Genomic DNA, 15,906 nt, shown 5'->3' with positions numbered 1-15,906 from the left:
AGTGTAACCATGGGATGTGGGAGTGTAACCATGGGGGGAGATGTGGGAGTGTAACCATGGGGGATGTGGGAGTGTAACCATGGGGGGGATGTGGGAGTGTAACCATGGGGGGGATGTGGGAGTGTAACCATGGGGGGGATGTGGGAGTGTAACCATGGGGGGATGTGGGAGTGTAACCATGGGGGGGGGGGTGGGAGTGTAACCATGGGGGGGGATGTGGGAGTGTAACCATGGGGGGGGGGGGGGGGGGAAGTGGGAGTGTAACCATGGGGGGATGTGGGAGTGTAACCATGGGGGGATGTGGGAGTGTAACCATGGGGGATGTGGGATTGTTACCATTGGGGGATGTGGGAGTGTAACCATGGGGGGATGTGGGATTGTTACCATTGGGGGATGTGGGAGTGTAACCATGGGGGTGTGTGGGAGTGTAACCATGGGGGGATGTGGGAGTGTAACCATGGGGGGATGTGGGAGTGTAACCATGGGGGGAAGTGGGAGTGTAACCATGGGGGATGTGGGATTGTTACCATTGGGGGATGTGGGAGTGTAACCATGGGGGGGATGTGGGATTGTTACCATTGGGGGATGTGGGAGTGTAACCATGGGGGGGATGTGGGAGTGTAACCATGGGGGGGATGTGGGAGTGTAACCATGGGGGGGATGTGGGAGTGTAACCATGGGGGGGATGTGGGAGTGTAACCATGGGGGGATGTGGGAGTGTAACCATGGGGGGATGTGGGATTGTTACCATTGGGGGATGTGGGAGTGTAACCATGGGGTATGTGGGAGTGTAACCATGGGGGGGATGTGGGAGTGTAACCATGGGGGATGTGGGAGTGTAACCATGGGGGGGATGTGGGAGTGTAACCATGGGGGGGGATGTGGGAGTGTAACCATGAGGGGGATGTGGGAGTGTAACCATGGGGGGGATGTGGGAGTGTAACCATGGGGGATGTGGGAGTGTAACCATGGGGGGATGTGGGAGTATAACCATGGGGGGATGTGGGAGTGTATTCATGGGGGGGATGTGGGAGTGTAACCATGGGGGGGATGTGGGAGTGTAACCATGGGGGGATGTGGGATTGTTACCAGTGGGGGATGTGGGAGTGTAACCATGGGGGATGTGGGAGTGTAACCATGGGGGATGTGGGAGTGTAACCATGGGGGATGTGGGAGTGTAACCATGGGGGGGATGTGGGAGTGTAACCATGGGGGATGTGGGAGTGTAACCATGGGGGGGATGTGGGAGTGTAACCATGGGGGGGTGTGGGAGTGTAACCATGGGGGGGGGGGATGTGGGAGTGTAACCATGGGGGATGTGGGAGTGTAACCATGGGGGATGTGGGAGTGTAACCATGGGGGGATGTGGGAGTGTAACCATGGGGGGGGATGTGGGAGTGTAACCATGGGGGGGGGGATGTGGGAGTGTAACCATGGGGGGATGTGGGAGTGTAACCATGGGGGGGATGTGGGAGTGTAACCATGGGGGATGTGGGAGTGTAACCATGGGGGGGATGTGGGAGTGTAACCATGGGGGATGTGGGATTGTAACCATGGGGGGTGTGGGAGTGTAACCATATGGGGGGTGGGAGTGTAACCATGGGGGTGGGGGGGGGTTGGAGTGTAACCATGGGGGGATGTGGGAGTGTAACCATGGGGGGGATGTGGGAGTGTAACCATGGGGGGGGGATGTGGGAGTGTAGCCATGGGGGGTGTGGAAGTGTAACCATGGGGGATGTGGGATTGTTACCATTGGGGGATGTGGGAGTGTAACCATGGGGGATGTGGGAGTGTAACCATGGGGGCGATGTGGGAGTGTAACCATGGGGGATGTGGGAGTGTAACCATGGGGGGGATGAGGGAGTGTAACCATGGGGGGGGATGTGGGAGTGTAACCATGGGGGGATGTGGGAGTGTAACCATGGGGGGGGATGTGGGAGTGTAACCATGGGGGATTTGGGAGTGTAACCATGGGGGGATGTGGGAGTGTAACCATGGGGGGAGATGTGGGAGTGTAACCATGGGGGGAGATGTGGGAGTGTAACCATGGGGGGATGTGGGAGTGTAACCATGGGGGATGTGGGAGTGTAACCATGGGGGGTGTGGGAGTGTAACCATGGGGGGGTGGGAGTGTAACCATGGGGGGGTGGGAGTGTAACCATGGGGGGGATGTGGGATTGTTACCATTGGGGGATGTGGGAGTGTAACCATGGGGGGATGTGGGAGTGTAACCATTGGGGGGTGTGGGAGTGTAACCATGTGGGGGGTGGGAGTGTAACCATGGGGGGGTGGGAGTGTAACCATGGGGGGGATGTGGGAGTGTAACCATGGGGGGAGATGTGGGAGTGTAACCATGGGGGGAGATGTGGGAGTGTAACCATGGGGGGATGTGGGAGTGTAACCATGGGGGATGTGGGAGTGTAACCATGGGGGGTGTGGGAGTGTAACCATGGGGGGGTGGGAGTGTAACCATGGGGGGGTGGGAGTGTAACCATGGGGGGGATGTGGGATTGTTACCATTGGGGGATGTGGGAGTGTAACCATGGGGGGATGTGGGAGTGTAACCATGGGGGGTGTGGGAGTGTAACCATGTGGGGGGTGGGAGTGTAACCATGGGGGGGTGGGAGTGTAACCATGGGGGGGATGTGGGAGTGTAACCATGGGGGATGTGGGAGTGTAACCATGGGGGGATGTGGGAGTGTAACCATGGGGGGTGTGGGAGTGTAACCATGGGGGGGATGTGGGAGTGTAACCATGGGGGATGTGGGAGTGTAACCATGGGGGGATGTGGGAGTGTAACCATGGGGGGTGTGGGAGTGTAACCATGTGGGGGGTGGGAGTGTAACCATGGGGGGTGGGAGTGTAACCATGGGGGGATGTGGGAGTGTAACCATGGGGGGTGTGTGGGAGTGTAACCATGGGGGGGGGATGTGGGAGTGTAACCATGGGGGATGTGGGAGTGTTACCATTTGGCCCCACTTGTTGTGTACAGCTATGAAGGAGTGAAATATTTTCTTTTCAGGTACTGGATAAATACAACCCTCCAGACAACTTCCTGCCTGAGAGCTATACCTGCTTCTTTCTACTTAAAATGCCACGCTATTCCTGTCGATCTGTCCTGAGAGAGAAGCTGAAATATGCTGTCCACTTCTGCAAGTCTATTGATACTGACGACTATGCCAGAGTGGCACTGACGGCTGATGCCCTGGATGAGGAAACACCCGAGGCTAGCGAGGTACAGCATTTGGACAGCATGGAAAGTGAAGGGGAAATTCTGGATTCAGATGCCAGTTAAATGATACATTTCTCATTCCAACAGTTTGTGGGACACTCAATACACGACCCAAAGTAAATGTCTGAAATATTTTTTTTATCCTGTAATTCATCAGTTTTCATAATTAATGGACAATCAGTTTTAAATTTTAAAAATAATTGATTGTTTTTTAAAAATTAGGATAAGTTCAGAATGTTGTTTTAGAGGACAAAGTTTGTTTTAAATGAATTAGTTTGATTTTTGTTGTCTAGCTTGATTTGCTCATATTTCTAGTGCTGTGCTGTGTAAAAGTACAGGGTCAAATTTTGTCATTTCGACAATGTGGAGTCTCACCCTCCCCCTTCCATGGAGCTTTCATTCATCAATAAGTGATAGGGTCTGTTGACATGTGACAGTGATGGGGGTCTGATGACATTTAGACACGTGACAGTGATGGGGGTCTGATGACATTTAGACACGTGACAGTGATGGGGGTCTGATGACATTTAGACAGTGATGGGGGTCTGATGACATTTAGACAGTGATGGGGGTCTGATGATATTTAGACACGTGACAGTGATGGGGGTCTGATGACATTTAGACACGTGACAGTGATGGGGGTCTGATGACATTTAAACACGTGACAGTGATGGGGGTCTGATGACATTTAGACAGTGATGGGGGTCTGATGACATTTAGACAGTGATGGGGGTCTGATGACATTTAAACACGTGACAGTGATGGGGGTCTGATGACATTTAGACAGTGATGGGGGTCTGATGACATTTAAACACGTGACAGTGATGGGGGTCTGATGACATTTAGACAGTGATGGGGGTCTGATGACATTTAGACAAGTTTGGATTGGAAGTTTTTTGAATGATTAATTTTTTTCTCTGGATACAGAGAGTCAGATTTTAACTCAATAATGTCTCACCTATATTGCATTGCAAGTTTTAAAATTTTGTTTATAATTAGCTCAACTTAAATTTTTGTACAGTTTTTATTATTTTAATAAAACCTAATTTTCAATAAGAATATGAATGAATTTTATTCAATTGATATTTCTCAACATGTTATGATGTTTCATCAACATTTTGAGTTTTTTCAGTATTGTATTGATCAATTTATTTAAATGAGCATTAGTCAACATTACATAGCCCGACAGTTCCTGCTATTGTCAACTTCAAAACATTGTGTGTAATTTAATCTTGTAATTATGTTTGTAAATATCAGCTGAGTGATAATGCAGTATTAAATCTGTTCAACTATTCCATCACATATAGTAGCCTACTTGTAGTTTTGTTGTTGTTCATTTGTTTTTCTGCTGTTGTGAGAGTCATGTCCCTTTGATTTTCTTACAGAGTCCTAGTTTACAATAAAGGATAGAGCTACTCTTCATTTTGATAAATTAGCTTAAGCATTTGGGGTAATCAACGGTTTGATAAATTAGCTTAAGCAATTGGAGTAATCAACGGTTTGATAAATTAGCTGAAGCAATTGGGCTGATTAACTCATAGATACATTAGCTCAACCATTTGGGCTGATCAATTGTTTCATATGCCTGTCATTTTGGTCATGCATATACAAAAAGTCATACCTGTCATGTTGCTTACATTTTAGAATATGTGCAAAAATTGTACATGTAGGCTCTATTTGCTTACTGGACTTGAGGTTGTAATATCGATCAAATTGATGCACTATGTAAAGACATGTTATGGTCTATTTAAATCTTTTATGTTTTAGTTTCTGTGTTTTTATTTCAAATACAAAATTTGACATCTTTGGTATTTTGTTTTTATTATCCTATACAGTCCTATAAAGTCCTTGAGATTTAGTTAGATCTGACATCAACCAATGAGATTTGGTTATATATATATATAGAGAGAGAGAGAGAGGCCTATGTACCTAACTAGCTGCATACCCGTCTCCGCCACGGTGAATCTTTTTTTAGATGTATCAATCTACCAACTTGGGAACAGAACAAAATTAAACACAAACACAACGAAAATACAAACACAAGAGAAAACACAATGCAAAAAAAAAAACTCAACACAAATCTACATAACTAACACAACTTAAATGCAAAGTGCGCACAGTCTAGCCCGGAGTGCCAGCGGAACCGCCTGATTTAACTTAGTAAACAAAAGGCAGTGTTTAAAATATCCGTTTTTTAGCTACCACCGTGCATTTTATCAATCCTTAATTATAATATTCTAATGTCATCATATACGTCCGCGGAATTTGCAGTCACATTTTTTTTTATTAGCGTGAGTTGAATTTCTTTTTTAAATAACCTACCCTGGCTTCATTATTAAACATTTGTTTACATTTTTTTTCGACCCTACTGTTAGTGACATTAAAATGTATCAAATTTTTCTAACAATCTAAGCTAAAATATTATTTGACATTGATCCGTTTAATATGCTTCAGCAATGTGCGTTTATTTAATATTTTCTTCACGTTATTCGAAAGAGTAATAAAATACTTTAAAAAAACTTTTTAAAAAAACACGTTTTTCTTGTGGACTAAAAAGTAGAAAATAAATTTTTCTTCCGACCCTAGGGGATCTACCAATGACTGCTCGTAGATTTTGTGCTTCCTCGAGCTGTGCAGGTTCTTGTGATGACTGTTCATACATTTGATGACAAAAAACGTGGGTACGTTCACCATCAAATTTCAAAAATTCGTGTGTTGTGTGCTTTTCGCTTTAATCATAAATCTGCCCGACCCACGTTTTTTGTCATCAAATGTATGAACAGTCATCACAAGATCGCTTTAAACAGAGAAGGGGCGTAATTTAATTAAGCTAATTTAGGTCTCTAATTGCTAGTTTTTTATGATTGCATCTGAAATTGTTAGGCGAAAATAGCCTGCATGCCGAATTTCAGATCTCTAGAGCAATCAGAAGTGGGCTAATTTTCGTTGTCAATTTTAACAACAAACCCACAAACGCGAAGCTGAGTTAAGAATAAAAAAAAAAATACTTAAAAAAACTTTTTAAAAAAACACGTTTTTCTTGTGGACTAAAAAGTAGAAAATAAATTTTCATACATTTGATGACAAGAAACGTGGGTACGTTCACCATCAAATTTCCCGACCCATCTGCCCAACTCACGTTTTTTGTCATCAAATGTATGAAAATTTATTTTCTACTTTTTAGTCCACAAGAAAAACGTGTTTTTTTTTTTTTAAGTTTTTTTTAAGTATTTTATTTTCTCCTTTTTGTCCGTTGCTACACATGAAAAAACGTGGTTTTTAAAAAGTTTTTTATATAGTTTATTTTCTACTTTATCTAATGACTTGATTAATTATGACTTGACTAAGTGTTTTTAAATACACGGACTAAAAATCCTGAGCGACCGATACGCTTTAAACAGAGAAGGGGCGTAATTTAATTAAGCCTACATGCCGTGACCAGGATTCGAACCTGGGTTGTCGCGGCCACAACGCGAAGTACTAACCATTATACGATCACATCGCGCTCACATCGATTGGGGCCGAAGTAACTGTGTCAATAGGCCTCCAGTCTTGTCGGTATCTTTAGAAATCATGTCCTCAATTTTATGGTCCTTGGGGCGTAATTTAATTAAGCTAATTTAGGTCTCTAATTGCTAGTTTTTATGATTGCATCTGAAATTGTTAGGCGAAAATAGCCTGCATGCCAAATTTCAGATCTGTAGAGCAATCAGAAGTGGGCTAATTTTCGATGTCAATTTTAACAACAAACAAACAAATCCACAAACGCGAAGCTGAGTTAAGAAAAACGTGTTAATAAAAACGTGTTAATAAAAAGTGTCGACTATAACAAAAATGTTTAGTCGTTATATAAATAAACTTTAAGACAATGCGAGGCGCGTAAAATGCACGACATGTATTCAATTTCTGTATACTATTTCGTTTTAATTTACTTATATATAATCTCCTAAGTTTCTAAAATTTGGATTTCTATTTGGAACCTTGTGTGTGTATTTTTATTTACATTTTACAGGGGTCTCCAAAATGTTCAGCCCGAGGGCCACATTAACTATCAAATATCAGTTCAGGGGCCAGAGTTTCTTTAAGGCATCTCTTCATGGGGGGGGGGGGGGGGTCATTTGCTTGCAATTCAATTACCTCCACTGCAGTTCATCTTTACAACTGGCCACATTTGCTTCAAATGGATTTTGAAATAGTCTCACTTCTTCTTCCTTTAAATCCAAGTCAGAAAACCGCTACTGAAACTGCATCTGGAGGTCTTTGGTGATCTCACATGCAAATGACGTGGGGAACTCAGTGGTTGTTTCAGTCGTAAAGACCTTGAACTGCTGAAAGTTCATCAAGTTGTTGGCCTGTACTTGTTCCAAAAACATGATAAGTTTGAATCTGAAAGCCTTTAGTGGGTGTATCGATCAGAAACTATATTCCCTCTCTTAATTTTAGGTTCAGAATTTTTAATGACTAGTTATGTCTGCAGCATATGCCACTCTTCATCAGACATTAATGGCTTTGGCTTGCCTTTACTTTCCAGGAAGTCACCTATTTCATTTCTTAACTTAAATAATCTGCTCAGAACTCTCTCGCAAACTAGCCATATTACTGCTGTGAAATTTGGTAAATCTTGCGATTCTGTGTTTGTATCTTTCAACATGTCTCTAAGTTATCTATTGTTAGATATCCTCCCCGGTAGTATACATTCTATACAGGGAAGCCAGCTCTTGTGTTATGTTCATGTCTGCATCCACACGTCTAATGAATGCTAGAAGTTGAGAGGTGGAACAGCTTTCCAGCGACTCATCCATTGCAATTTTAAAAAGGGCAAAACGTGCTTGCATTTTTCGTTATTTGAATCACAATGTTTTCACCAATGTCTGCAACACGACAGGCAATGGTATTTGCACACAAAGCTACATTTTCAAATTGTTTTGAATTTTATGGACATAGTTCCTCAGCCACCTCCAACAAACATTTATTGTGTGAACAAAAAGATCGCGGGTCGCATCCGGCCCGCGAACCTTAGTTTAGAGACCCCTGGAGTAGATCATACATGGTTTATGAAAACAATAGATAAAAATAGTATACAACAATGCACATAGTCATTTATTAATAAACAAGTGTTACAAGCGCATTTGTCATACAGAAATCAGTTAGACAAGGTTGTTCTTCATCTCCCCTACTATAGGCTACATCCTTAGCTTAAAAACCCTACTTGAGAACATTAGACAGGACAACTCTATTAAAGCACTGTACATTCCAAACAAGGTAGGCAAGAAAATACTTGCATACGCAGACGTCACTACTTTCTTAGTGTGAGCGGCTGGAGTGTGTTTATCTGTTATTATAATTATTTGTAACTAAGAAGGCGAATGTCGCTTTTTATGTTCCTTTGAGGATTGTTGTGGTTTTTAGTTAAGTAGTTCGCTATTATGGCGCTGATATGATTTTGATTTTACAATGGTTTGTAGCCTGGTTATTGTGTCTTGTTTATATTTTAATGTTATTATTTATGCAAACTTTGTTTTGGATTGTTGCTCCACTTTGCTTTATGTCCTGAATGTTACTTATTATTGTATTAGGGACTATTTTCTTGTGCGTAGCATTGGTTTCTTTGTTCGTAGTATTGGTTCCTTTGTTCGTGAATGTGGTGTGTCGACAGGGAGGGACATTCGGCTGGAATGTCGAGGCCTGTGTGTTGAAGAGTTTCTGTGTCACGTTTATGTGGTGTATGGTAACGACGGTGGTCCGAAATTGGGTGTTTTGTTTCGTTGAGTTCTGTTTGTTTTGTATGTCTTGAGTGTTTTATTTTGTCTAGATCTAGATTCTAGTTTTTTTTTAATAACTTTTGGTTCCATATTTATTATTTTGTGAAATAAATTTTATATTATTGTTAAAGTTTTTTTGTTTTTAATTTAGACTAAGGTTAGGTTATTAACCAGCCTGGGTTTAGCCGGGCTTGCACTGACCGGACAGTAGTTAGTTAGATAAGCCTAGGGAAGGGTAAGATAGATTTTAAGGTATCCCCCCCTAGCAGGGCTTACAAATTGGTAGCACGAGTGGGGTCAGTGCTTTAGTCTAGTTAAATTTTTGTTTTTCTAGGGCTAGTGTAGCTTAGATAAATTTTTGTTTCTTGATAGGCCCTTTATGGAACCATATGTGTTTAGTTTTTGTTTAGTGTAGGAATTGTTTGTTGTTTAAAACACCCAATTCGGACGAGATGGCGGAGGTGGCACAAACCATCAGCATCGTTCCACCCAGGGAGATCCTCATCCGGAAGTTTCATGGGGACAGCCACGGCTATGAGGTGGAACGATTCATTGACGAGGTCCAGTCTCTCTGGAGGGCCAGAAGAGACGTCTCAGTGGAAGAGAGGAAGGACCTTCTCTGGCAGTACCTGGGGGAAGCTGTGAGAGAAGAACTGAGCTGCAGGGGAGATGACCTGCAACGTGACCCAGAGGCCTCCATCAGGCTCCTCCGAGAAGTCTATGGGGAGAAGAGGAGCGTCTCCCAGCTAATGGCGCAACTCCAAATGGTTGTGCAGGGCCAACACGAGTCGGTGAGGGCCTACTCGCACCGCCTGCACAGGGCCTTCAAGGCCCTTGTTGCCAGACAGGGCACCCTGCAGGTCCCTCAGACGAATGCTGAGTTCCTAAGGGACCAGTTTATGGAAAAGCTGAGCCAGTCCTCAGTCAGACGTCAGTTGCAAGAACTAGTTTTCAGGGACCCTAAGATCCCCTTCCTGGCCATACGGGATGCGGCCATTCGATGGTCTGGAGACGAGGATCCAGGGACAGAACCTGCCTATGTGGCAGCTCTACATGCCCGCCCCAAGGAAGAACCCACCCTGCCCAGGTCTAAGCTGGAAGACAGGGTGGACAAGCTCGCAGAGCAGCTATCGGCTCTGTTGACTCAGTTGGCACAGAACCCTCAAGTGTCATCTAGCCGAAGGGTACCCCGCCGACGTCCAGAGGCGGAAACAAGAATGTGTTACAATTGTAACCAGCAAGGTCACCTCGCCCGCAATTGTCGAAACTCAAAGAAACAGGAGGCCGCAGTGATTCAGAGTCTTACTACTGCTGGTGGGCAGAGCCCAAGCTCCACCATTCACAAGCTGGCTGGACAGTGCCCCACCCTGACTGTGTATTTACAAGGTGTACCGGTGACGGCCGTTATAGACAGTGGTTCACAAGTCAGCACGGTCACTGAAACATTTTGTAACAGGAGCCTCAAGAACATTATCCTAAGAACAGACACACCCCTGTCCTTGAGAGCAGCAAATGGGTTGGCCATCCCATACAATGGCTATTTTATTACTGACCTGGAGATCAACAAGGAAGAAATACGCGACAAGGGGTTCCTTGTGATAAAGGATCCAGTGGGTGGCTCATCAGCTCCACCCTGTTTGTTGGGCATGAACGTTCTCCAGGACCTGACCACATTGGCCCACCTGATCAAGCCCCCAGGGGTGACACCGAAGGTATGGCGAGGGGGCAAGGTCCTCCGCCCCCGCGAAAGGACTCTGGTGCCTGCCAAGAGTGTACCAACCATTCAGGCGACGAAAGGAGACCCCAGAATGAAGGACGACAAGGGGGTACAGCCATTAGACCAACCTTTTCACCCAGATCCGTCAGTGGTATCAGGCCCAACATCCTGCCTACGCGCCAGCATAACCAGTATAAAGGTGGACCAATCTGAGGAACTAGAGGCAATGGGTCCACCTAACCCATCCTTAATTAAGGCACCGGGTGGTGGTGCTGGGGAATGCCCCCAGACAGAGTCAAGCAAGAAGGACAAGCAGGTCAAAAAGGCACATGTAGCTGAACTGGCCATAGGCGATCTGGTCCTTCTGAGACAACCCCCACTAGGCAGACGCAAAATGGCAGACCTGGACGACCCGACAGTTTATGTCGTGGTCGAATTACCTCCAATCACCGGCGGGTGTTACGCCATTAAAAAGAAAGATGGCCCTTCTGGCACCCGCCGGGTGGCCAGCACCCAGATCAGGAGATATGTACCTCCCCAGGCTCAACCGCCCTCCCCAAGGCCGGTCAAAGTTGTACCGCCGGCTGCTACAGCCACATCGTCTGATCTTTTTGCAGAATTTTGTTTTTTGTAACATTTATGATTGTGCTCTGCGGGCTGATTTTTTTGCAAGTTCTTTTGCAAAATTGTGATTGTGCAAAGCTTTTGTATTTTTGTAACATTTATGATTATGCCCTGTGGGCTGATTTTTTTCGACAATGTTTTTTTGTAACATTTATGATTATGCCCTATGGGCTGATTTTTTTTCAAGTTATTTAGCTTGCGGTGACCGCAAGCTTTAAGGGGCGTGTATGTGAGCGGCTGGAGTGTGTTTATCTGTTATTATAATTATTTGTAACTAAGAAGGCGAATGTCGCTTTTTATGTTCCTTTGAGGATTGTTGTGGTTTTTAGTTAAGTAGTTCGCTATTATGGCGCTGATATGATTTTGATTTTACAATGGTTTGTAGCCTGGTTATTGTGTCTTGTTTATATTTTAATGTTATTATTTATGCAAACTTTGTTTTGGATTGTTGCTCCACTTTGCTTTATGTCCTGAATGTTACTTATTATTGTATTAGGGACTATTTTCTTGTGCGTAGCATTGGTTTCTTTGTTCGTAGTATTGGTTCCTTTGTTCGTGAATGTGGTGTGTCGACAGGGAGGGACATTCGGCTGGAATGTCGAGGCCTGTGTGTTGAAGAGTTTCTGTGTCACGTTTATGTGGTGTATGGTAACGACGGTGGTCCGAAATTGGGTGTTTTGTTTCGTTGAGTTCTGTTTGTTTTGTATGTCTTGAGTGTTTTATTTTGTCTAGATCTAGATTCTAGTTTTTTTTTAATAACTTTTGGTTCCATATTTATTATTTTGTGAAATAAATTTTATATTATTGTTAAAGTTTTTTTGTTTTTAATTTAGACTAAGGTTAGGTTATTAACCAGCCTGGGTTTAGCCGGGCTTGCACTGACCGGACAGTAGTTAGTTAGATAAGCCTAGGGAAGGGTAAGATAGATTTTAAGGTATCCCCCCCTAGCAGGGCTTACAAATTGGTAGCACGAGTGGGGTCAGTGCTTTAGTCTAGTTAAATTTTTGTTTTTCTAGGGCTAGTGTAGCTTAGATAAATTTTTGTTTCTTGATAGGCCCTTTATGGAACCATATGTGTTTAGTTTTTGTTTAGTGTAGGAATTGTTTGTTGTTTAAAACACCCAATTCGGACGAGATGGCGGAGGTGGCACAAACCATCAGCATCGTTCCACCCAGGGAGATCCTCATCCGGAAGTTTCATGGGGACAGCCACGGCTATGAGGTGGAACGATTCATTGACGAGGTCCAGTCTCTCTGGAGGGCCAGAAGAGACGTCTCAGTGGAAGAGAGGAAGGACCTTCTCTGGCAGTACCTGGGGGAAGCTGTGAGAGAAGAACTGAGCTGCAGGGGAGATGACCTGCAACGTGACCCAGAGGCCTCCATCAGGCTCCTCCGAGAAGTCTATGGGGAGAAGAGGAGCGTCTCCCAGCTAATGGCGCAACTCCAAATGGTTGTGCAGGGCCAACACGAGTCGGTGAGGGCCTACTCGCACCGCCTGCACAGGGCCTTCAAGGCCCTTGTTGCCAGACAGGGCACCCTGCAGGTCCCTCAGACGAATGCTGAGTTCCTAAGGGACCAGTTTATGGAAAAGCTGAGCCAGTCCTCAGTCAGACGTCAGTTGCAAGAACTAGTTTTCAGGGACCCTAAGATCCCCTTCCTGGCCATACGGGATGCGGCCATTCGATGGTCTGGAGACGAGGATCCAGGGACAGAACCTGCCTATGTGGCAGCTCTACATGCCCGCCCCAAGGAAGAACCCACCCTGCCCAGGTCTAAGCTGGAAGACAGGGTGGACAAGCTCGCAGAGCAGCTATCGGCTCTGTTGACTCAGTTGGCACAGAACCCTCAAGTGTCATCTAGCCGAAGGGTACCCCGCCGACGTCCAGAGGCGGAAACAAGAATGTGTTACAATTGTAACCAGCAAGGTCACCTCGCCCGCAATTGTCGAAACTCAAAGAAACAGGAGGCCGCAGTGATTCAGAGTCTTACTACTGCTGGTGGGCAGAGCCCAAGCTCCACCATTCACAAGCTGGCTGGACAGTGCCCCACCCTGACTGTGTATTTACAAGGTGTACCGGTGACGGCCGTTATAGACAGTGGTTCACAAGTCAGCACGGTCACTGAAACATTTTGTAACAGGAGCCTCAAGAACATTATCCTAAGAACAGACACACCCCTGTCCTTGAGAGCAGCAAATGGGTTGGCCATCCCATACAATGGCTATTTTATTACTGACCTGGAGATCAACAAGGAAGAAATACGCGACAAGGGGTTCCTTGTGATAAAGGATCCAGTGGGTGGCTCATCAGCTCCACCCTGTTTGTTGGGCATGAACGTTCTCCAGGACCTGACCACATTGGCCCACCTGATCAAGCCCCCAGGGGTGACACCGAAGGTATGGCGAGGGGGCAAGGTCCTCCGCCCCCGCGAAAGGACTCTGGTGCCTGCCAAGAGTGTACCAACCATTCAGGCGACGAAAGGAGACCCCAGAATGAAGGACGACAAGGGGGTACAGCCATTAGACCAACCTTTTCACCCAGATCCGTCAGTGGTATCAGGCCCAACATCCTGCCTACGCGCCAGCATAACCAGTATAAAGGTGGACCAATCTGAGGAACTAGAGGCAATGGGTCCACCTAACCCATCCTTAATTAAGGCACCGGGTGGTGGTGCTGGGGAATGCCCCCAGACAGAGTCAAGCAAGAAGGACAAGCAGGTCAAAAAGGCACATGTAGCTGAACTGGCCATAGGCGATCTGGTCCTTCTGAGACAACCCCCACTAGGCAGACGCAAAATGGCAGACCTGGACGACCCGACAGTTTATGTCGTGGTCGAATTACCTCCAATCACCGGCGGGTGTTACGCCATTAAAAAGAAAGATGGCCCTTCTGGCACCCGCCGGGTGGCCAGCACCCAGATCAGGAGATATGTACCTCCCCAGGCTCAACCGCCCTCCCCAAGGCCGGTCAAAGTTGTACCGCCGGCTGCTACAGCCACATCGTCTGATCTTTTTGCAGAATTTTGTTTTTTGTAACATTTATGATTGTGCTCTGCGGGCTGATTTTTTTGCAAGTTCTTTTGCAAAATTGTGATTGTGCAAAGCTTTTGTATTTTTGTAACATTTATGATTATGCCCTGTGGGCTGATTTTTTTCGACAATGTTTTTTTGTAACATTTATGATTATGCCCTATGGGCTGATTTTTTTTCAAGTTATTTAGCTTGCGGTGACCGCAAGCTTTAAGGGGCGTGTATGTGAGCGGCTGGAGTGTGTTTATCTGTTATTATAATTATTTGTAACTAAGAAGGCGAATGTCGCTTTTTATGTTCCTTTGAGGATTGTTGTGGTTTTTAGTTAAGTAGTTCGCTATTATGGCGCTGATATGATTTTGATTTTACAATGGTTTGTAGCCTGGTTATTGTGTCTTGTTTATATTTTAATGTTATTATTTATGCAAACTTTGTTTTGGATTGTTGCTCCACTTTGCTTTATGTCCTGAATGTTACTTATTATTGTATTAGGGACTATTTTCTTGTGCGTAGCATTGGTTTCTTTGTTCGTAGTATTGGTTCCTTTGTTCGTGAATGTGGTGTGTCGACAGGGAGGGACATTCGGCTGGAATGTCGAGGCCTGTGTGTTGAAGAGTTTCTGTGTCACGTTTATGTGGTGTATGGTAACGACGGTGGTCCGAAATTGGGTGTTTTGTTTCGTTGAGTTCTGTTTGTTTTGTATGTCTTGAGTGTTTTATTTTGTCTAGATCTAGATTCTAGTTTTTTTTTAATAACTTTTGGTTCCATATTTATTATTTTGTGAAATAAATTTTATATTATTGTTAAAGTTTTTTTGTTTTTAATTTAGACTAAGGTTAGGTTATTAACCAGCCTGGGTTTAGCCGGGCTTGCACTGACCGGACAGTAGTTAGTTAGATAAGCCTAGGGAAGGGTAAGATAGATTTTAAGGTATCCCCCCCTAGCAGGGCTTACATTAGTACAAATAGAAAAAGCAATACACACTGTAATAGAAAATTCAACAACTTTGGGAAAGGAAGCGGGGGAAAAATAAACGCAGAAAAATCAAAAGTAATGGGTTAGGTAAATGGAAAAGTAAAGATAATTATAACATAGACATCGCAATAACAGACAAAAAAAGAATTTATGGAATAACCCACAAAAGACGACCAAGAAACTTTGGCCACACTGAAAAATAAAATAAATCACAATCTGGAAAAACACCAATACTGCAATACAACCATCTTTGCCAGAGCTGATTTAACAAATAGATATATCATTAAAAAAATAATTTTTGTAGCGACAAACTCTACTCATTCACCCAACTCTACCCAACTTGTTTATTAAACAAACAAACAAACAAGCACATTAGTTAAAGAGTTCATTTTCTAAAACACGATTAGAAACATTAGCAACAAAACATTAATACCATGCTCACAGTTACTGAATTATCCCCCACCTGAACCTGATATGAAGGGGTTACCTGGGTGTTAAATTTTGGAAAACACGTCCTCAGTTGTAGGGAGGATCTGATATAGCACAGTGGATGGTTAGAAACCGACCGA

General features: G+C 44.6%; 3 protein-coding genes across 7 annotated transcripts in view; all 3 read left to right on the top strand.

Moving 5' to 3' along the window:
• Positions 1–5,039, top strand: part of LOC131941744 (E3 ubiquitin-protein ligase HERC2) — a 216,560-nt gene extending 211,521 nt beyond the window's left edge. For all 5 annotated transcript variants that reach the window (XM_059301211.1, XM_059301212.1, XM_059301209.1 and 2 more), the window contains one exon: positions 3,023–5,039. In XM_059301211.1, the coding sequence (XP_059157194.1) occupies positions 3,023–3,295 (273 nt within the window). In that variant the 3' untranslated portion in view covers positions 3,296–5,039. The remainder of the gene's footprint in view (positions 1–3,022) is intronic.
• Positions 5,040–8,546: 3,507 nt separating this feature from the next.
• LOC131941750 (uncharacterized) lies at positions 8,547–11,363 on the top strand. Its single transcript, XM_059301222.1, has 2 exons — positions 8,547–9,554; positions 9,600–11,363. The coding sequence occupies exons 1-2, from the start codon at positions 9,447–9,449 to the stop codon at positions 11,343–11,345; spliced, it is 1,854 nt and encodes a 617-aa protein (XP_059157205.1). The 5' UTR covers positions 8,547–9,446; the 3' UTR covers positions 11,346–11,363.
• Positions 11,359–14,386, top strand: LOC131941749 (uncharacterized). The gene is made up of 2 exons (XM_059301221.1): positions 11,359–12,577; positions 12,623–14,386. The coding sequence occupies exons 1-2, from the start codon at positions 12,470–12,472 to the stop codon at positions 14,366–14,368; spliced, it is 1,854 nt and encodes a 617-aa protein (XP_059157204.1). The 5' UTR covers positions 11,359–12,469; the 3' UTR covers positions 14,369–14,386.
• The last annotated feature ends 1,520 nt before the right edge of the window (positions 14,387–15,906 follow it).

Source organism: Physella acuta, unplaced genomic scaffold (genome assembly GCF_028476545.2).
Source record: "Physella acuta isolate Inbredline_101_S28 unplaced genomic scaffold, ASM2847654v3 ptg000372l, whole genome shotgun sequence".
In the NCBI taxonomy this organism is placed as follows: domain Eukaryota; kingdom Metazoa; phylum Mollusca; class Gastropoda; family Physidae; genus Physella; species Physella acuta.
Note: the sequence above shows the minus strand (reverse complement) of the source record. Positions and strands in the feature narration are given on the sequence as shown.